The sequence below is a fragment of the Lentinus tigrinus genome, assembly GCF_003813185.1.
Source record: "Lentinus tigrinus ALCF2SS1-7 unplaced genomic scaffold L226scaffold_3, whole genome shotgun sequence".
NCBI classification, from domain to species: domain Eukaryota; kingdom Fungi; phylum Basidiomycota; class Agaricomycetes; order Polyporales; family Polyporaceae; genus Lentinus; species Lentinus tigrinus.
Genome location: NW_027137912.1, coordinates 1,097,843 through 1,115,664, shown reverse-complemented (window position 1 = coordinate 1,115,664; position 17,822 = coordinate 1,097,843). Strand labels below are relative to the sequence as shown.

The window sequence follows — 17,822 nt, the reverse complement described above, 5'->3', positions numbered from 1 at the left end:
GTCGAGCGCAGGCACGTGAGCTCGTGGAACTGGCGCTTCGAGCGCTTGTGAGGTGGTAGCGTTCTTCGCTGGACGTCCACCCACCCCTCGAATTCATACGCTTTGCAACGCTAGCAGTCGCCATGGCGCATATAGTCACCCCTCTGGACCAACCATCCAACTACAAGGACTCTCAATCACGGGTGGACCGCCAAACGCAGAATGACCTGCTTTCGAAAACAAGCACCCTTTATGTGCGCCACACTTCCGCTCCTGATAGGAACACCGGACTAAGGGTGTCGTACAGGTCGGGAACCTGAGCTTTTACACTACTGAGGAACAGATATACGAATTGTTTTCAAAATGTACGAATCCGGAAGATGGTGGAGGTATCAAGCGTATAATCATGGGGCTCGACCGCAACACCAGGTGCGTCCTTGTCTTGTGCCGTTGTAGCTATTTATCTGACTATCAATGCTGTTCAGGACACCGTGTGGGTTTTGCTTTGTTGAGTACTACAGCCATGCAGAAGCGCTAGCTTGTCTGCGGTACATAAGTGGTACCAAGCTAGATGAGCGTATCATTCGATGCGACCTCGACCTCGGCTACCGGGATGGCCGCCAATTTGGTAGAGGAAAGAGTGGGGGACAGGTACGCATGTCCAATTACTTCCTTTCTCGGCTTGCTGAGGCGACTGTCCGCAGGTCCGAGATGAACACAGGCAGGATTACGATCCAGGTCGTGGAGGCTGGGGTGCGCAAGCACAGCGGGCCGAAATCGAACGCAAGAGAGAGATGGAGGAGCGATACAACGACGCGCAGGACGTTCCTGGGGCTGTCGCTGGAGGTGGTGGCGACTGGAAGGATACTGAACACACCGTTGAGAACCCTCTCAAGCGTGCCAGGTCTCCGGAGGACGAAGGCGACAGCGGACGCGGGGTGCGTACATCCAGTAGACCTTCCCGAGCTCGAAGCTGAAACGAGAACATGCAGGAACCTCGCCCGAAGGTTGAGGAACACGATGCAGGCCGTATGTGAGCGGAGACCGACTCACGATATTTCTTTTGGACTGAACCGTACCTTCCTTCCACCTCTTCACACTACCTTATTGCACGATCTGCTTCCTCTCGACACAATGCATTATATGATCATAAAATAAACGGGCGAAATATAGGTCATGGACTCAGAGCACTACGAAATCACAGCAGCGCGGACCACAAACTTGTCGCCGTGTAAGTCTGGTCGCCACTGCTGCATGTGTATAGTGCGGACGAGGCGGTATGCCTCAGAGACAGATTCCATACGACAGAGCCAACGAGAGGTAGCCCCAGCTGCTGAGCCCTTCCCTCTACAGAATAGGCATAAGTGAGCGATGAATCGTATGAAGATGGCGCACACGCACGATTCGAGCTTGATCAACACCGGCTTCCCCTGGTCCAACCCTGCGATCTTGAATTGACGCAATTGTTCCGCCAAAACGCCAGCTACCAAACGACCAGGTAGACCATACAATACCACGTTCTTGCCTCCACCAGTGATGCCAGCATCCGGACCGTCTCCTCTTATAACACCTCTCTGTCCAGCTTCGAGTAATCCTTTCTGACCACGCATACGGGACGCGTCGCGGACAGAGTCGAGGATGCTGGCTTTGATGGTCTTGCCCCCGAGTACAGTTTTATCTAACGCCTTGATAGCTGCCGGCACATACTCTGGTCGGGAGAAAGCAAGGGTGGCCGTTCCATTCGGTCTGAAACGCTTGTAGTTTATTGCGACTGGGTTCATGGCATCCTGTCGGTGCTCAATCCTCGTACATCCGGCAATGAAACATACCATGAGCGACGTTCTCAACCTTCGCCTTCCCACAAAACCTCTGCAAGTCGGTTGGAAGTGCAGTGCGAGGTAGCCCGGCCAGACCTACGTGAAGCCTGAGCCCTACGGAGACGACTCAGCCGGATGCGCTAAGAGTCTGGAGCGAACTACTCACTCTGCGTAGCTTGTGTCACTGCCTGAGTACTCATGGGAGGAAGTCTCGCAAGGACCTAATCGGTTTTGAGAGGGAGGGGAATGTCCAGGTGACGGCGACGCGCTAGTAGTAGGGCGCGCTGGCCGCTTCGGACCCAGGCGCGCGGTACAAGCGTCTCTGACTAGTATCTGGTCTGCCCTGCTCCGAGTCTGCCATTGGTGTCGACGTCTCGTGGCATGAGAACTCTGCACAGACAACCATGTATATGTAATCTTCTCTGTTCACCTTTGGCTTGAATGCGCCCCGACATGTTTCAGCTAGCAGCTACACCTCGGAGAAGTGCGTGGGCATCGTGAACACTCGGGACGGCGAGACTCGGCGACGAGGTTTATTGAATTCTAGACTTGCCGACTCCTATGTTGTATGTGACCCGCCCCGCACGTCTTCACGTGCACAGACAACTGTAGGCCTGGCTCACGTTTATCTGCAGTCTTGATCATATCCGAGCGGGTCTAGACCAATATGGACTGGGGTACGACAGCTGCTGCCTCTGGTCGGATCTTCGTGGCCACTATCGTATGTGCATCGGAGGTCGCGGCTTCATCCCACGGAACTCTGTCGACTTCGGAAAGCTTATGTCCGTCAGGTGCGGTTCTTCCCGAGTGGTTCATACGGCGTTTGTCGGACGAGCACTGTCATATCGCTCTCGTCCTCCTAGGCCTGGACGGTCTCGCTCAGCATCGGCCTACACGAAACAAGCTATGACGCAAAGTGAGCCCGCCGTGCTAGCTGACCAGAACCCAGAGAATGTTCACGAAGCCGTCGTCGAGCGCATCCCGACCCAGACTTCTAAAACTCATGACTCAGCTGGGCCCGATTATGCACGACTTCGGGACGACCAGACATGTTCTTCGGACGTCTTGGAAAGTCGGCGTCCTGTATAAAACGCTCCACGAGAAGGCCGATAGAGCCTCGTCAATTTCGACCTCCCTCACCACCCCACTACATTTCCAATTATACGCACACCTTCTTCACTCCTCACACGAATGGCTGGCAACGACGCACTCGGCATTAACCCGCCCAGCGGCACCTACCATCTGACCACCCACGGGTCTGACTGGCTTTGGGCCGCGTTCTCAATTTTCGGTGTTTCTTTACTCGCCGTCGTCGGGTGGACGTTCAGCGTATGTTGCCCCTTCCGTCACTGTATATGTCATCGCTGACCACCTACTACTTACAGAGACCGCGTGGAGCGCGTCTGTTCCACCAAATAGCTGTCGTTGTGCTGACAACCGGTGCATTGGCATACTTCTCCATGGCATCCGATCTTGGCGCAACCCCAGTGTCGGTTGAGTTCAGAGGCGACGGCACTCGCCAGATCTGGGTATGCATATGTTCCCTTAAGCTCTCGCTATTGTGTCTGACACGATGATCTGCAGTATGTTCGGTATATCAACTGGTTCATCACCTTCCCGTTGCTGCTCTTGGAGCTGCTCCTCGCCACCGGTCTATCGCTCTCGGATATCTTCACGACCCTGTTCATGGCCATTGTTCTTGTCATCACCGGCCTCGTAGCAGCCCTGGTGCCCAGCACCTACAAGTGGGGTTACTATGTGTTCGGTGTGGCTGCCTTGTTCTACATCTGGTACGTGTGTCGTCTACGAATTCTGTGATGAAGTTGTAGCTGACTTTCTTCACACTAGGTACGTCCTTCTCTGGCATGGTCCTCACACGACCTTCGCCGCTGGAGGCGTCCTTCGCAAGGGTTACCTATTCGCTGCCGGCTACCTGTCCCTGCTACTCCTCCTCTACCCCATCGCATGGGCCTGTGCTGAGGGTGGCAACGTCATCTCAGTAACCTCAGAGATGATTTGGTACGGTATCCTTGATATCTTTGCGGGCCCCATCTTCCTGTTCTTCTTCCTTTGGGAACTGCGCGGTGTCGACTATGCGACGTTCGGCTTGCACTCGGGCAAGTACACGGACAAGTCGGCCGCCCACCTGCAGACCACCCAAGCCCCCGCGGCTCCAGTCACCTCGACTGGCGCTGCAGGGAATGTTTAATACCTTCCTTGATATCTTCTCATGATCCTCTTCGCTCATACGACCAGGCCACGAAAATTTACGCCGCTTTCATACGACGACCTCTTTCACGTTTACGACCCACCTTTAATATGTAATACCATTCGTTCTACGCAACTTACCTTCAATTACCCTTTACTCCCCCCTCCTCCCCTTGCTGTATATTACCCCTTCACTGTTGTACAACATTCGCTTAATGTCACCGCATAATCGGTTTTGCGAACAGCGTTGTGTGTTGGTCTGGCGAGTCTCTGGTGGTTAAGTACTTGAATTACCGCGCTTTTGGACGTTGCGTACATGCGTCATCGTGTCGCGATCCCCAGTGACCTTACGTGCGCATACATGTTATGAAGTCAAGCGGGCGATCGATTCGACAGTTCCGCATTGGTCGTGCTTGCGCCATTCTGTGCACACACCTGCTGACAGTAGTAGTGATTTCCGCCGCTGATTACCTTATGCAACCCGAGGATGTCATGTAATCAGCAGCGCGCTGTTCCTCCTCGTGGCGGACGTTGAAGTTTGTCATACTTTCCGCACTCATCGAAGTTAACGTTACCTCTTACCATGACTAGCAGCTCCTCTCCGCCCCCGCAGTGGCCGCCAGAGATATCTGATCAACAACGCGAGCAGTTGACTCTGCTCGCGACGACATATGCACTTTCGCATGGACTGATCTGCCTCCCACCCGCGAATGTACAACCGCCTGCACCGACGTCGGCAATCCACGCACCGCTCGCGCTCTTTCCCTCTCCATTCCCGCGCAAGCAGTTCGAGCTAGCGAAGAGGCTGCAAAGAGAGTACAATGTGCTATATGCGCGCGTCGCGATGGACGAAGAATTCCTGGATCGAGTAATGGGTGCGGAGCGTGGGGTTGGACGCGTCGATGAGTTCACGGGCCATTTGTGGAGAATATGGAAGAGCTTGCGCGACCAAGGCATTCATCAGGTACGCGACCAGCTGTTCTTTGCGAAGCGGAGCTGGAGGGTGCAAGTGTGTAGTCTCGCCACCTTGGCCTCTTCAGATCGGACTATCTCCTGCACTCTGCGGACACAGATGGTGCGCCTACGGTGTCCCTGAAGCAGGTCGAATTCAATACCATCTCCTCGTCCTTTGGCGCACTATCTCAGAATGTCGCGCAGATGCACAGGTAGTGCAGTCGTGTCCTGCGTCACTCCCAACTCTGCAACTCAACCATGACCCTTTTCTAGGTATCTCGCGGCTACAACGGAGTACTTCAACAGTTCGCCTTACCTGAAGCCCGACAATTTGCCGCCGAATGAAACAATTGCTGGGCTGGTGGAAGGACTCGCTAGTGCCCATCGAACCTACGGTGCAACCTCGTGCGTTCACGATACATCTCTACCCGTGGGTCGCCACCTAATGATACGCAGCGCGTGGATTCTCTTCGTCGTTCAACCAGGAGAGAGGAATGTCTTCGATCAACGCTGGCTAGAATACGAGCTGATTGAAAAGTTCGTACGCATAACTAGTCACAGAGACGAGTCCTCACCTCCTACAGGCATTCGATACATGTCATCCGCCAGACCTTCGACGAGCTTGCGGTTTCCGCGCAAGTTCTGACCGGCTCTCGTGTCCTGCAAGTCAGGCTGCCCGGTCTACTCCCTGATGGTTCGGAGTCGGTGGAGATCTCTACCGTGTATTTCCGGGCGGGCTATACGCCGAACGACTATCCCACCCCGCGACATTACTCGACCCGCCAGCTGCTCGAGAGCTCCGTCGCCATTCAATGCCCGTCAATACCGCTGCAACTTGCAGGCGGCAAGAAAGTCCAGCAGGTCTTGACACAGCTCGGGGAGATGGAGCGCTTCCTCCACGACGTGTCTCCTGACCTTCGTTCGACTTGGATGAACATGTGGGCGCTGAAGGAACCAGGCGGCGACCACACCGAGGGCGTTATACGAGCACGTCAAGGAGCCCTCAATCTCGTGCTCAAGCCTCAACGGGAAGGCGGAGGCAACAACGTCTACAAAGAAGATATAACAAGCTTCCTGGATACCCTGCCCGAGAGCGAGCAGGAAGCGTGGATCGCCATGGAGCTTATCAAGACGCCGGAAGGGCTAGGCAACTACCTCGTACGTGCGGGAAGTGGTACGGAGGGAGCGGTGAAGGCGGAGGTGGTGAGCGAGTTAGGCATCTTCGGGTGGGCGTTGTTTGGAGGTCCGGAGAAGAGTATCGAGGAAAAGGAGGTAGGATGGCTGCTCAGGACGAAAGGCAAGGATAGCAATGAGGGAGGCGTTGCCGCTGGGTTCTCTGTCTTGGATTCCCTGGTTCTGGTGGACTGAAGGATTGCGCTTGAAGTCATAAGTGAATTGTACGATGCTAGAAGTTCTTACAAGGGCCTCGTGTTGGTCGTGATTGCTCAAAGCGGAATACCCATACAGACCGGAGACTGACCTAGAGGCTGAACACCGCGCGAGGTCTCAACCCAATGACTCCGCCACCTCTACCATCCCATCCAGGGATGGGGGCTCTGCACACTGGGCACCTGCAGGGATCAATCAACACGCTGCAAACTTGGAGGCAATCATAAGCTTACGAACCTAGCTATCATATGCTCTCCGTGAGGCAATGTGTATGCGGCGCGCTGGATGGACGTCTTAACGGCGGTGAAGAGGCACTCGCCGCATAGGATGTGACCGCAGGGTGTGATAGTGGCATTCGTCGGGGCAGAAAAACATATCGGGCAATTGTACGCCGCCAGTGGTTCGCCCTCCTGTATGGGTACTGCCTCAGGCAACTTCGTCTGTCGTCTTGGACCCTCCCCACTTGACGAAGATGCTAATGGGCTGTCCTCGTCATCACTAGGCTCGATGAGCGGGGATGGCCCTCTGCTTGGCTGCGCGGGGGAAGCAGGATTATGATCGCGTTCCGCGCCGCTAGCGAGGGGCTCTTCACCACAAGAAAGAGTATTGTCCGGGGTAGACATTGCGCCGGAGGAACCGGCGAGGTGCTTGTCGACCATCTGTTGGAATGCTTCCGCAGGGTCATCGGAGAGGATACTGGTGTTCGACATCGCAAGCATGGAACCGGCCATGCGCTCAAAGTCTGGAGACTGGTTGTCGGACACCGACTCATCCGCGCCGCTCACGCCTGCTGAGGGAGAAAGCGTCTCGTCGCTTCCGCCACTGGCAGCGTGAGTGCGATCTGCAGGCGGGAACATGAGTTAGTAACGCATCGACACTTGTGAGCGGTGCAAGAGAATCAGAACATACGGGAAAACCTCATGCTGCAGCTACATTAGAGTCGGATTTGTCCGATGCTCCAATTCAAGAGTACATACGCCCGCTGCCGGGTGCTCGATAAGGAGCCTCATGTGAGATCCATACAACCAGGCATGATCTCAATTTCACCGGGTATTCATGGAGACTTCGACCGTTTGTCACTCAACGTCCGCGAAGGCGTCGTCCATCCGCTCAACATATTACTCACCTGACTTATTCGTCCTCTTCTTCCTGGCTCTACCACCGCCACCTGCTGCCGGAGATTCTGAATGCCTCCTCTTCAACTTGACGTCTCCGCGACCTGAGGCATCCGCAGGATCATCAGTGCGAATAGGTCGCGAACTCTCTCCCGCCTGGGACTGTGAGCGTGATCTGGACGAGGAGACAGCAGAGGATGCCGCAGATGACCTGCCGCGTTGCCGTCGAGGACGGAGGGAACGGCTGGACACCGTAGTCGGTGCGGGTAGAGGTGGTGAGCGGGTGAGGTCCACTGGAGTCGCGCGGGCACTCGAGTTTGCTTCAGACATAGTGCAGCGAGACTTGACCGGATGGATGTGACAGCCAGATCAGACTGCCGTAATGTGAATGTAGGTTTACGCTACAGAGCGCGACACCGTCGACCGAGTATGCAATGGGTAGAAGAGTCCTTGCTTTGCCGAAACTGTCTGTCTGACGTCGTGTACTGTTTTGGGTCACGTGCGCAGCCGCGTTGTCGGGCAGTCGCGCGTAGGGAACGTTTCATCCACTAACCACGACGACCGCAAGCCCTACAATCAATGTCTTCCCGTCACGACTACAGACGAAGAGACAAAAGTTGGGAACGTGACGAGCGCGACCGGGAGCGGGAACGTGCTGGATACCGCGGTGGGCGGAGGAGCCGTTCAAGAAGTCCACCGCGGCGCTCGGAGAGGGACAGGCGTGCTCCAGGTACGTACCGAGCTATTTCGCCTATTCTTGGTCCTCATACGTCACTCTGTATTAGGTGCAGACCGTAGAGACCACTATACGCGCGATAAGGACGACGACCGCCGCGACAGGCGGGATGACAGACGAGATGACAGACGGGACGACAGACGACGAGACGACCGTGACCGGAGAGACCATGACAGAGATGGGCTGCGCGACCCGCTACCACCGCCTCGAGGAGATGTAGACAGGGACCGTGATAGGGACAAGGACGGTAGGCCTACAGACCGTGCCTCTGAACATGACTCCAAGGCTTCCACCGGTGGGCAACGAGACCGGCAACAATCCTCTACAGGTATGGACCCGTCCAACACTCTCTGTATGAACTCTATACCTATGGCGTGACAGGTACTCCCGACCAAGAGCCATCTGGCTCCCGCCCTCGGCAAGACTCTGAGGTGCCTACAGAAGGCGTAGAAGAAGGGGAAGCTATGGATGCAACTAATGGTGAAGATGTGGCTATGATGGCCATGATGGGTCTCACCGGGTTTGGCACTACGAAGGTGAGCACGCGCCACGGTTTGCTCTGCCCTGCCAGTGGCGTAATACCGTTACAGGGGAAACACGTTGAGGGCAATCAAGAAGGTGGTGTAGATGTCAAGAAGCAGCGGACGTGGCGGCAGTACATGAATCGGTATGTATCGCGCTCGGCAATGTAGGGACAATCGGTCCGCTGACAGTGATCTACCTTCCAATATCTAGGCGTGGAGGTTTCAACAGGTTTGTTTCCCAGCGCAATGTCAATACTACTGAAGTAATCTCTGATGCACATGTTTCCTAGACCTCTGGACAAGATCAAATGATTAATGAGCCAAGTTCCTGACTTCCAACCGTCGTCCATGGATGCTATTCCCGGTTTCAGATGAGTGGCGTTCTGCTTTTCTATGTACAATTGTCATACTAGTCTCCCGACAATCAGACTCGCTGCTGGATCATTTGCTTTGCTCCTACAAGAAAGTTAGCGTGTATATGAACGATCTGCGTAACGCGCGCATCGTCGTGGAGTCGTATCAATATCGTCCACAGTCACCCGGCGCAAGGGTCCAGAGTCTGATTGTCTCCGCTGCACTTTCGATTTAGTGTCTAGACATATCGATAGCTCCGTAGCATCTCAGATCTCAGCAGCGACTATGTAACTCGTATTTCGCCGATGCACTAGGGTGTATGCATTCAGAAACCGGCCACAATTCCATCGAAACCAGGTTTACGAATGAAGTTCTGCGAGATATCCCAACAGTCAGTCAGAGCTCGCAGACTCTCAGAGCCATCACGCCAGTACAGACCTCGTCCCACGGACATGCTGCGCCTTGGCCCGCGAATGTTCCCGGAACCCATGAAAACTAGTAGACATGGTCATGTAGTCAATCATTTTTGCAGTCAAACGTATTGACTTTGATAAACAACGTACTTTGTCCGTGAAGTCCCATACAGTGATGCCGACGCACTGGGGGACGGCCTGACATGCAGCAATGACAGTCTGGTAATCCTTCTTTTGCTGCTCGAGGAGCGCGGCAGTCTCCGGGAGCGTCATGCGGACATCGAGTTCGGTGATTGCGACCTCGACACCGAGCGCGGCGAACTCCTGCATGTTTTGCACCAGTGTTGTTGGTACCTCTCCGACGATGAAGTGCGACTGGAGCCCGATGCCCTCAATGGGGACGCCCTGAGACTTGAGGCTGGTAATTAGATTCTTCATGGCCGTCGCCTTCGCACCTGTGCAAAACCATCGTTTGAGCATTCGAAGCCAGACGGGGTATGGGCACAATGACCAACCTGTTCCCTCAATATTGAAGTCGTTGATATAAACCTTTGCATTCGGATCTGCTGCCTTCGCCGCCTCGAGCGCGGTGGCGATATAGCTCTGGCCGAGGGTGTTGAAGAAGACGTCTTGACGGAACGTGCCATCGTCATTGAATGGCTCTGCATGGGAACACTGTAAGCTGGGTGTGTCACTGGTGACACAGAAGGACGGACCGTTGACGACGTCCCAGCTGTCTGTACTTGAAGTTAGTCAAACTTTATACAACAAGCATCTCCGGCACGCACAACTAACGTTGCATATCAGCATATCAGCCACTCGCGAGATGTACAGGGCAGACGTACACTTGTCCTTTGTAGTGGCCCACGAGGGTGCTACAGCGTGTCTGGATGATTTGCGTCAGCTGCGCAGCATTGAAGTTGCCTGCCGTGACCCAGCTGGGGAGCTGGTTGTGCCACACGCAGTTGTGCCCTGAAAACCATTTGGTCAATCCCGGCTCGCGAAGTACAAAGCATGCGTACCTCTGAGCAACTGTCCATTCTGCTTTGCAAGGTTCGAGATGACGTCCCCAGCCGCGAAAGTGAACACGCCTTGTTCTGGTTCAGTAGCATCCTGCCAAATTCATCAGCAACACACCACGACACACGACACAGAAACCAGATAAATCTTACTATGATAGACTCACCCACTTCATACTATTCGCCGCCGTGATCTGTCCAAACATCTGGTTATCGTTCAGAATGGCGGTGTACGACGTGTTGGTGAGTTCCGGGTTGTCCGTCGCAGTACCGAAGTAGAGCTTCCCCGCCTGCTTCGCGAGGACGTGCAGTCCTGCGACGTTGGCGGTAGAGACGGGAAGACTGGCGGCGGCGGATGGACTCCCTGGCGCTGCAGCCACGGATGTTAGCCAGCAGAGAGCGGCCCAGAATGCAGTGTTCTTCATGATGTTGGGTACGATGGTCGGAGGGATCGAGTGCAGAGGCGAGAGTGGTGCACCTCGCTATAGCTGCACGCCTTATAAAGCATACCAGACAGTTGCTCGCTCGCTGGTAATGTCTCCGAGGACTTGACGAGGGCGGAGGAGGAGCCAAAGTTGGCTGCTTTCAGGGCCGCATGCATGGATCTGCAGGCCTCGTGAGCAAGCTAGGTAGCGTCAGGTAGGGAAAGAAAACCTATATACGCCCCACTGGACGTCAGCCACCAGCAGCATGTCGGAGGTAGTCTCTTGTGACTGCAGGTAAAATGAGCAATCGTCGAAGTTAAAACAGTCGCACACTCACGAATGTAGTCATGGGATGTGGACAGGGACGAGGGCCGTTACCTCCAAGTATCGCATTGAGTCCATGGATACTCCAGCCTTTCTTGCTCAGGACCCAGGTCCGTAGATCAATTAGACTGCATATGAAGGTATATGCAACGGAAAGTGATCGTTACCTTCCAACTTTTCCCTGCCCACCTGCGGTCAACGGATGGCCACCGGTGACTTGTACCTCGGTGAGAGATGAGGAGCGGAACATAGAGGGTCCCTGTCACCTGCGGGTATCCGCACATGGATGCGTGCGAGATTTGTGAGCAATATTACCGGGAGCAAGACGAAAAGATCTCAACCATCCGGGCGCGTTCACATAGCTGTGGATCACCGCGTCATTCAGTCCTCATTTGGCGCCTCGCCTGCTGTGGTGTCTCGGGGCAGGTTGACCTAACCAGCGTACCAACGATGAATCGGACCGAGTAAGCCTGTCGTGGCATTAGAGAGACGGACGACCCATGAACGGAAGCATAATACGTACCTCCCTGGTAAACTGAAGTCCCTTTCACTGACAATCTTAAAATACATACCTTGTGACTCCACTAGGTTCCGCGGTGGGAGCGTCGCAGAGGACGACAAGTAGCTGCAATATCCATTGACCGTAAACACTAAAGTCATGACATCGTTACTACTTAAAACCCAGCCACGATTCCATCGAAGGCTGGCTTTCTGACTAGGTTCTATCGATCGCGAAAATCTTAGTGATACACTCATTCAAACGAACGCCCACACTGACCTCGTCCCACGGAGTCGCCGCACCTTGGCCTGGGAAGGTGCTTGGAACGAACGAGAACTATTCATAGGGCGTACTGGATGAGCCATGGCCGAATTTTGTGACGATAACTGGGTACGTACCCTGTCGGTGAAGTCCCAGATGGTAATACCAACGCATTGCGGGACGGCCTGGCAAGCGGCGACGACGGTCTGGAAGTCCTTCTTCTGCTGCGCGAGCAGCGCGGCGGTTTCAGGGAGCGTCATGCGTACGTCGAGCTCGGTGATGGCCACTTCGACGCCGAGCGCGGCGAACTCCTGCATGTTTTGGACGAGCGTAGTCGGAACCTCTCCAACGATGAAGTGTGACTGCAGGCCAACACCGTCGATTGGGACACCTTGGGACTTGAGGGACCTGATGAGGTTCTTCATCGCGGTGGCCTTGGCACCTAAGAAGGGAATCAGCCCACTCAACCTGTCGCTGCGTACGTCGACATACCGAGGCCTTCAATATTGAAATCATTGATGTATACCTTGGCGTTCGGATCTGCAGCCTTTGCGGCGCGCAGAGCCGTAGCGATATAACCTTGGCCGAGCGTGTTGAAGAAGACGTCCTGACGGAAGGATCCGTCATCATTGAGCGGTTCTGGAATGTCGCCGTCAGCGTTAATAATCTCAGCCGGGTCCTTCCACTGACCATTGACGACGTCCCAGCTGACTGAACATAGATGTCAGTGGTCTAGCGAGGAGGCTGAAGTGAAAATGTCCATCACGTACGACTGCAAAAATTACAATGGTCAAAGGCGCGTAAATAAGGACAAGAAACTTTACTACGTACACTCGTCCCTTGTAGTGTCCCACGAGGGTGCTGCAGTGGGTCTGGATAATCGATGTCAACGTTGCGGCGTTGAAGTTGCCCGCGGTTACCCAGCTAGGAAGCTGCTGGTGCCACACGCAATTGTGACCTACGATTATGGTTGGCTCAGCAACAGATTCCCGGATGGGGCGTCAGTACTAGCATCCGTACCTCTGAGAAGCTGCCCATTCCTCTGGGCGAGGTTGGCGATCACATCGCCGTTCGTGAAGGTGAACACGCCCCGCTGTGGCTCGGTCGCATCCTAGGAAAGCCTCAGCGGCGTGTCCAAAAAAAACAAATAGGGCGGCACCCACCCATTTCATGCTGTTTGCCGCCGTGATCTGGCCGAACATCTGGTTGTTGTCGAGGATTGCGGTGTACGCGGTTGTAGTCAGCTCTGGGTTGTCAGTCGCAGTGCCGAGGTAGAGCTTGCCAGCCTGCCTGGCGACAGCGTGCAAGCCGGCCACGTTCGCGGTTGAGCCCGGGAGGTTGGCCTCAATGGTCGGACTAGCGGGCGCCGCTGTCACGGACAGCAGCCATCCGAGGGAGGCCAAGAAAGCGGAAGTCTTCATGTCGGGAGGTGCGGGTGGGCAGCGCAGGGAGCACTTGAGGCTTGCTCGGAGGTATCTGCACTGTCCTCTTTATAGAAGAAGAAAGTGACTCGACACGACCGTACGGTGGTAATGTTTCCACACACCCCTGCCCATTGTGCATGTACCATGCATTGGGTGTGGTGAACTGGCTGAATGTCTGCGTGACCCCGTGAACGACTTGAGGTGGAGGTGGGGGAATTCATAACCTAAATTTGTCGGGATATACGTCGGGTCCCCAGCAACAAGACGGTGACAGTAGCTCGTGACTGCAAACCAGATGAGCGGTCATTGAGGTAGACACAGTGTGCGTACTTACTCGGGGATCACGGGGTACCACTATGTGTACCAGTTCTCTACGTTTACACAGCGGTACATATGTGATGGTTTGAAGATGCAGGACTTATATCGATCGTTGACCGCAGGACTGTATGATATAATCAACTCCGAGTGATCGTATATCGTTGCTAGCTTTCCAGGTGAAGAACGAGCCTCGAAAGCGAAAGCGACGACGGACATGGCCTTGGAGAATCTGGCGAACACGTGGGTCGGGATAAGCTTTCTCGGTACACACTGAGTACGATGTGGGTCATCATAAAACACCCACATAGCACAAGCATACTGCGTCTGCCCACAGAACATATTCCAGGCACAGTCCGCGCGGCGGAGCGTGCGCACGGAGCCCACGGAGGCAGGAAAGTCGGCGCATGATCGGCCCGGCAGGAGTACACCTGTCGTGATGTGTATACGAGCAGAACAGCTATATGTAGAATAGCTGTATGCAGCGTACCCCCTGCTTTGTACTGTATGTATGTCATGACCGCTCGAGAGTGTGAGGCTTCAGCAACATACGTACCTGACCCACGAGATCATCCCCCAAACCTTGGTTTCCACAAAGTCCTTAGAACCCTTTCGCAAGCAGTGGCCCCATGGTACTCGTACAGCAGCGGTGGTTGTCGTTGTCAATGTCAATGTGGTGGTCACTGATCAAGTTCAACCACCCTTCTTTGGCGTCATCAGCCGCCGGAATTACCCCACTCAGTGTTAGACGTTCATTGATCACCAAGACCCAAGCAAACCGTCGCACAGTCACTTCGACATATTCGCAACATCAGCGACAGGAACGAGCGGCTCACTGGCTGCGCTTTGAAGGTCTCAGAACATTGGCATGTGATGGGGATCAGTAGTCCGATGTATCATGACAGTAGGTAGTACAAACGGGGAACTATAGGAGTCAGACGGAAGAGACGTGGGACGTAGAAAGTACATGGTACAGGTGCTGGTGGAAGAGTGGAAGCAGGTGTCTGGGGTTGCTAACCAACGCTCTAGCTTCCGCTCGCGACTCGGCGCTCAGAAACCGTGAACCTTGATGGTGTTCTTGGGGATGCCCTCTTGAACAAGGAACGTAGAGATCTTCAGCCTTTGATCACCCTGGAGTTGGATGACTTGGCCCGACTCCTCATCATCAACGAGAGTACCGTTGCAGGCGAATTCCTGTAGAGCCGACCACAGTCAGCCGCGCGCCGTCTCGCCACGGGCCAGCTGCTGCGCAGCCGCGTGCGGGGGGAATGGGCATGCATCAGAACTCACCTTCTTGAATGCCTTCAAGAGCTTCTTCAGATCATACTCTGCACGTACAGTCAGCAAAGTGGGCCACATGACGGATGCATGCGGCGACGAACCTTTGGGGAGGCCCTGAAGCGTCGTCAGGGTCTTGCGGCCGTTCCGTTGCTGGATACGGATGTGGATGTAGTTCGACTGAGACCCGACGTCCTGGGTGCTGCTGCCAAGAGGGTCTCCCTCGTCTGCGAAGGGATCTATATTGCGGGGGTGGGAGGGTTAGCGGCGTGATCGATAAGAGGGAATCGCTGTCAGCAACAACAGCGGCGAACGTACCGAAAGTGTTGAGGTTCTGCACGCTCATGCGACGAGAGGTAGGGATACAGAGGAGAGGGAGAGCGGAAACTGAGCGAGGGTTGAAGTGGAGGCTGGTGAGGGAGGTTTGAGTTGCGCGCCTCGGGGCCGCTATATAGGGCCCTGGCGCGGTTATGTAATCGCAGGCCCTTCTCAGTCCCCGCCCGCCCCAAACGCAGTGCAGTCTTCTGCCGAGCGTCCCTCAGCCTGCCAGTGCTTCTGCTGGCCACAGCCCAGCCGCGTCCTTCGCTCAATTTTCGCCGACCTCGCGACGGAGCCGAACTGTTCTAGCGCATCCGCGCGACTCATCCTTGTTTCGCCATTATGTCTCCGTCGTCTTCGACACAGCAGCCGCACGGCGTCAAGCGCAAGAAGCCGCCCACATTCCAGCATCTTCCTGCTGAGCGCGGTATGTCTTATTCTTGCGCTAAATCATGACAACAACAGCTCATTCTCTCCATTTAGCTAAGAAACTGAAGCGATCGTGGGTCGAGGTGCAGAAGATCAAGAGCAAATGGAAGGCGCAAAAGCGGAAGGAAGGGCTCGTCGCTCCTCGGGCGCAGTTGGATCTTGTGACAGACGCAGATGAAGACAAGGATGCCCGCGATTCGCGCGAACAAGGCAGTGAAGAGGATGTAGGGAGTATATCCGGCCCATCCGACGTGGATGAAGGGAGCGAAAGCGGTGAGGATAGTGAGGAAGAGAGCGGAGATGAATCCGCAGAGAGTTCCTCTGGTGATGAGGCACCGCCCAAAGCCTCTACCTCATCCCAGGTGAGAAAGCACAAGGGCGTGTCTCGCAAGAACACGGACGAGCAGCAGCAACCCTCCCTCCGCGATCTTCAACGTATGGCGTACTCCAAGTCCTCTCTGCATACCCACAAATCGGATCCCCTACACCGTCACAAGGGAGGCGCTGCACCGAGAGGGAGAGGTGGTGGAAGAGGTGGACGCGATGGTGGACGTGGTAGTGGACGCGGCGGACAACGAGGGCGCGGGCGCGGACGAGGACAGCCGGACATGGGCTTACGCATGAAGGCTATGCTCGAGAAAATCAAGCAAGACTACACTTGACGGCAGTTATGCTATCATTCATGGGACGCCTCTTCTCGACAGCACAAAAAGTCGGTATCATTCGTATGGTGGTACATCGTGCGTTCAAACCGCCTTGTTTTCCTTTCCTTCTTCCTCCTGCGCCATCGGCACGTCTCCGCTGCTCCCAGCCTCGCCTTCCTGCTCTGTCGCTTCCTTCACAAAACGCTCCTCGAAAGTGCCATGCAATGGTCGAGAACCCACTGTCGTCGTCGCAGAGATCGGTTCAATGTGGTCGCTCAAATGACCAGGACTTGGGTCGTCCAACTCGTCAACCAACCCCAACGCCTTCACGTCGGCGGCCTCTTCCGCAGCGGTGATGCCACCGGTTACAGTAGCAGGGAGTACGAGCGGACTGGGCGGCGGGCTGCGTGACTTGGACCGCCGGGCGTCTTCATGGAGGAATGGGATGGGGGAGAACAGGGGGGTGTTCGGAGCTGACACGGCGGAAGTGCTGATGGAAGGGTGGCCGACTGCAGAGTACGTGCTTTCTGTCTCTGATAGTGGCGGGAATGCGTCGTATGTAGAGGTGACGAGGAGCGACTTCTCCACCGCTCTCAAGTACTTGCCAATGTACTTGTAGTGTTGCCGCGGATAAACGCATAGTTCACATAGCCGCTGTATTGTGAACGGCGTGCTGTCAAGTCATGGCTCAGTTAGGGTGTAGGGGCTACAGCAGCGCGCCATACCCATCGAACTCGTCCAACTGGGCGTATATTGATGCCTTCATCTCTTCGGCCTCCTTGTCAGACAGATTCACCTTAGGTGGAGGTGGGTTCGGATTGCCCGGGACGAATTCGCGCGGCGGGAAAGGCGGCAGCTTGAGTCCACCGTTCTGCAGCTGCTGCGCCACCGCAAGCATGAGCGGTGGACGAGGCTCCCATCTCGGTCCATCGGCAAGGAAGGCGGTGATGTTCTGCAGAAATCGGTTGGTACTGACTGCAAAGGCAAGGCTATATGTCGCACTTACCTTGTCCAGCTTATATTTGATGATATTCCGAAGCAATGGCCATTCTGTCCTTCAGCAGAGCCGCCTTGAGCACATGGAAGGCATCGCGAGTCTTCCGGACGTACTCGACTATATCTGTGGACGCGATCCTCTCGATGATGTCTCCATGTTCTGAAGCTCGATGAGCAATACAGACGAGGTAGCATATACGTCCCACTTACCTTCTTTCCACTCGTAGGGAGAGTCTTCCGCCAATGCCATGGTGTACTAGTACTAGCAATGGTCAAGTTTGGGTCAAGTGATCGTGGTGGAAGTGCGACTCGCGAGGGCGCGTCGCGTCTTCGGCCATGTCCGAAGGTGGCCACTGTCAGTGTCGCGCCTCCAGAGTCCACCATACTTACTCGGAGTCGAC

General features: G+C 55.1%; 13 protein-coding genes across 13 annotated transcripts; 6 read left to right on the top strand and 7 right to left on the bottom strand.

Annotated features, from left to right (window-relative positions):
- The first annotated feature begins 66 nt into the window (after positions 1-66).
- On the top strand, positions 67-1,177 carry L226DRAFT_500382 (RNA-binding domain-containing protein). The gene is made up of 5 exons (XM_067677765.1): positions 67-233; positions 287-408; positions 465-630; positions 684-917; positions 972-1,177. Exons 1-5 carry the CDS (start codon positions 123-125, stop codon positions 1,014-1,016), a joined length of 678 nt encoding a protein of 225 aa, XP_067540705.1. The 5' UTR covers positions 67-122; the 3' UTR covers positions 1,017-1,177.
- On the bottom strand, positions 1,088-2,051 carry L226DRAFT_530319 (uncharacterized protein). Its single transcript, XM_067679830.1, has 4 exons — positions 1,963-2,051; positions 1,809-1,910; positions 1,381-1,750; positions 1,088-1,326 (listed from the first exon to the last, which is right to left on the bottom strand). Exons 1-4 carry the CDS (start codon positions 1,994-1,996, stop codon positions 1,170-1,172), a joined length of 663 nt encoding a protein of 220 aa, XP_067540704.1. The 5' UTR covers positions 1,997-2,051; the 3' UTR covers positions 1,088-1,169.
- An 891-nt stretch (positions 2,052-2,942) lies between these two features.
- On the top strand, positions 2,943-4,491 carry L226DRAFT_530316 (heat shock protein 30). Its single transcript, XM_067679829.1, has 4 exons — positions 2,943-3,125; positions 3,182-3,325; positions 3,381-3,586; positions 3,645-4,491. Exons 1-4 carry the CDS (start codon positions 2,988-2,990, stop codon positions 4,003-4,005), a joined length of 849 nt encoding a protein of 282 aa, XP_067540703.1. The 5' UTR covers positions 2,943-2,987; the 3' UTR covers positions 4,006-4,491.
- A 45-nt stretch (positions 4,492-4,536) lies between these two features.
- On the top strand, positions 4,537-6,525 carry L226DRAFT_530315 (glutathione synthase). Its single transcript, XM_067679828.1, has 5 exons — positions 4,537-4,968; positions 5,022-5,170; positions 5,232-5,363; positions 5,415-5,495; positions 5,543-6,525. The coding sequence occupies exons 1-5, from the start codon at positions 4,588-4,590 to the stop codon at positions 6,324-6,326; spliced, it is 1,527 nt and encodes a 508-aa protein (XP_067540702.1). The 5' UTR covers positions 4,537-4,587; the 3' UTR covers positions 6,327-6,525.
- L226DRAFT_530314 (uncharacterized protein) lies at positions 6,257-7,930 on the bottom strand. Its single transcript, XM_067679827.1, has 4 exons — positions 7,474-7,930; positions 6,585-7,188; positions 6,439-6,529; positions 6,257-6,372 (listed from the first exon to the last, which is right to left on the bottom strand). The coding sequence occupies exons 1-3, from the start codon at positions 7,790-7,792 to the stop codon at positions 6,439-6,441; spliced, it is 1,014 nt and encodes a 337-aa protein (XP_067540701.1). The 5' UTR covers positions 7,793-7,930; the 3' UTR covers positions 6,257-6,372.
- Positions 7,931-8,015: 85 nt separating this feature from the next.
- Positions 8,016-9,435, top strand: L226DRAFT_609082 (uncharacterized protein). The gene is made up of 6 exons (XM_067686021.1): positions 8,016-8,192; positions 8,248-8,526; positions 8,580-8,734; positions 8,789-8,865; positions 8,934-8,951; positions 9,013-9,435. Exons 1-6 carry the CDS (start codon positions 8,042-8,044, stop codon positions 9,032-9,034), a joined length of 702 nt encoding a protein of 233 aa, XP_067540699.1. The 5' UTR covers positions 8,016-8,041; the 3' UTR covers positions 9,035-9,435.
- Positions 8,940-9,356, top strand: L226DRAFT_191420 (uncharacterized protein). The gene has a single exon (XM_067672767.1). It carries the CDS (start codon positions 9,075-9,077, stop codon positions 9,309-9,311), a length of 237 nt encoding a protein of 78 aa, XP_067540700.1. The 5' UTR covers positions 8,940-9,074; the 3' UTR covers positions 9,312-9,356.
- Positions 9,402-11,164, bottom strand: L226DRAFT_550240 (endo-beta-1,4-glucanase; the record flags this gene model as incomplete). Its single annotated transcript, XM_067682739.1, has 8 exons — positions 10,676-11,164; positions 10,512-10,602; positions 10,335-10,461; positions 10,206-10,222; positions 10,005-10,151; positions 9,640-9,944; positions 9,515-9,571; positions 9,402-9,449 (listed from the first exon to the last, which is right to left on the bottom strand). Exons 1-8 carry the CDS (start codon positions 10,931-10,933, stop codon positions 9,402-9,404), a joined length of 1,050 nt encoding a protein of 349 aa, XP_067540698.1. The 5' UTR covers positions 10,934-11,164.
- A 767-nt stretch (positions 11,165-11,931) lies between these two features.
- L226DRAFT_566657 (endo-beta-1,4-glucanase) lies at positions 11,932-13,438 on the bottom strand (the record flags this gene model as incomplete). Its single annotated transcript, XM_067683934.1, has 9 exons — positions 11,932-11,979; positions 12,036-12,092; positions 12,155-12,459; positions 12,510-12,656; positions 12,708-12,724; positions 12,784-12,789; positions 12,849-12,975; positions 13,038-13,128; positions 13,181-13,438. The coding sequence occupies 9 exons, from the start codon at positions 13,436-13,438 to the stop codon at positions 11,932-11,934; spliced, it is 1,056 nt and encodes a 351-aa protein (XP_067540697.1).
- A 153-nt stretch (positions 13,439-13,591) lies between these two features.
- Positions 13,592-14,426, bottom strand: L226DRAFT_191322 (uncharacterized protein). Its single transcript, XM_067672766.1, has 4 exons — positions 14,313-14,426; positions 14,064-14,252; positions 13,776-13,988; positions 13,592-13,725 (listed from the first exon to the last, which is right to left on the bottom strand). The coding sequence occupies exons 1-3, from the start codon at positions 14,327-14,329 to the stop codon at positions 13,796-13,798; spliced, it is 399 nt and encodes a 132-aa protein (XP_067540696.1). The 5' UTR covers positions 14,330-14,426; the 3' UTR covers positions 13,592-13,725; positions 13,776-13,795.
- A 61-nt stretch (positions 14,427-14,487) lies between these two features.
- Positions 14,488-15,380, bottom strand: L226DRAFT_557382 (eukaryotic translation initiation factor 1; the record flags this gene model as incomplete). Its single annotated transcript, XM_067683174.1, has 4 exons — positions 14,488-14,950; positions 15,047-15,084; positions 15,139-15,273; positions 15,353-15,380. 4 exons carry the CDS (start codon positions 15,378-15,380, stop codon positions 14,807-14,809), a joined length of 345 nt encoding a protein of 114 aa, XP_067540695.1. The 3' UTR covers positions 14,488-14,806.
- Positions 15,381-15,532: 152 nt separating this feature from the next.
- Positions 15,533-16,405, top strand: L226DRAFT_557381 (uncharacterized protein; the record flags this gene model as incomplete). The annotated part of the gene is made up of 3 exons (XM_067683173.1): positions 15,533-15,779; positions 15,836-16,232; positions 16,279-16,405. Exons 1-3 carry the CDS (start codon positions 15,695-15,697, stop codon positions 16,403-16,405), a joined length of 609 nt encoding a protein of 202 aa, XP_067540694.1. The 5' UTR covers positions 15,533-15,694.
- An 80-nt stretch (positions 16,406-16,485) lies between these two features.
- On the bottom strand, positions 16,486-17,519 carry L226DRAFT_191273 (PPP4R2-domain-containing protein). Its single transcript, XM_067672765.1, has 3 exons — positions 17,432-17,519; positions 17,151-17,377; positions 16,486-17,098 (listed from the first exon to the last, which is right to left on the bottom strand). The coding sequence occupies exons 2-3, from the start codon at positions 17,321-17,323 to the stop codon at positions 16,528-16,530; spliced, it is 744 nt and encodes a 247-aa protein (XP_067540693.1). The 5' UTR covers positions 17,324-17,377; positions 17,432-17,519; the 3' UTR covers positions 16,486-16,527.
- Between the last annotated feature and the right edge of the window lie 303 nt (positions 17,520-17,822).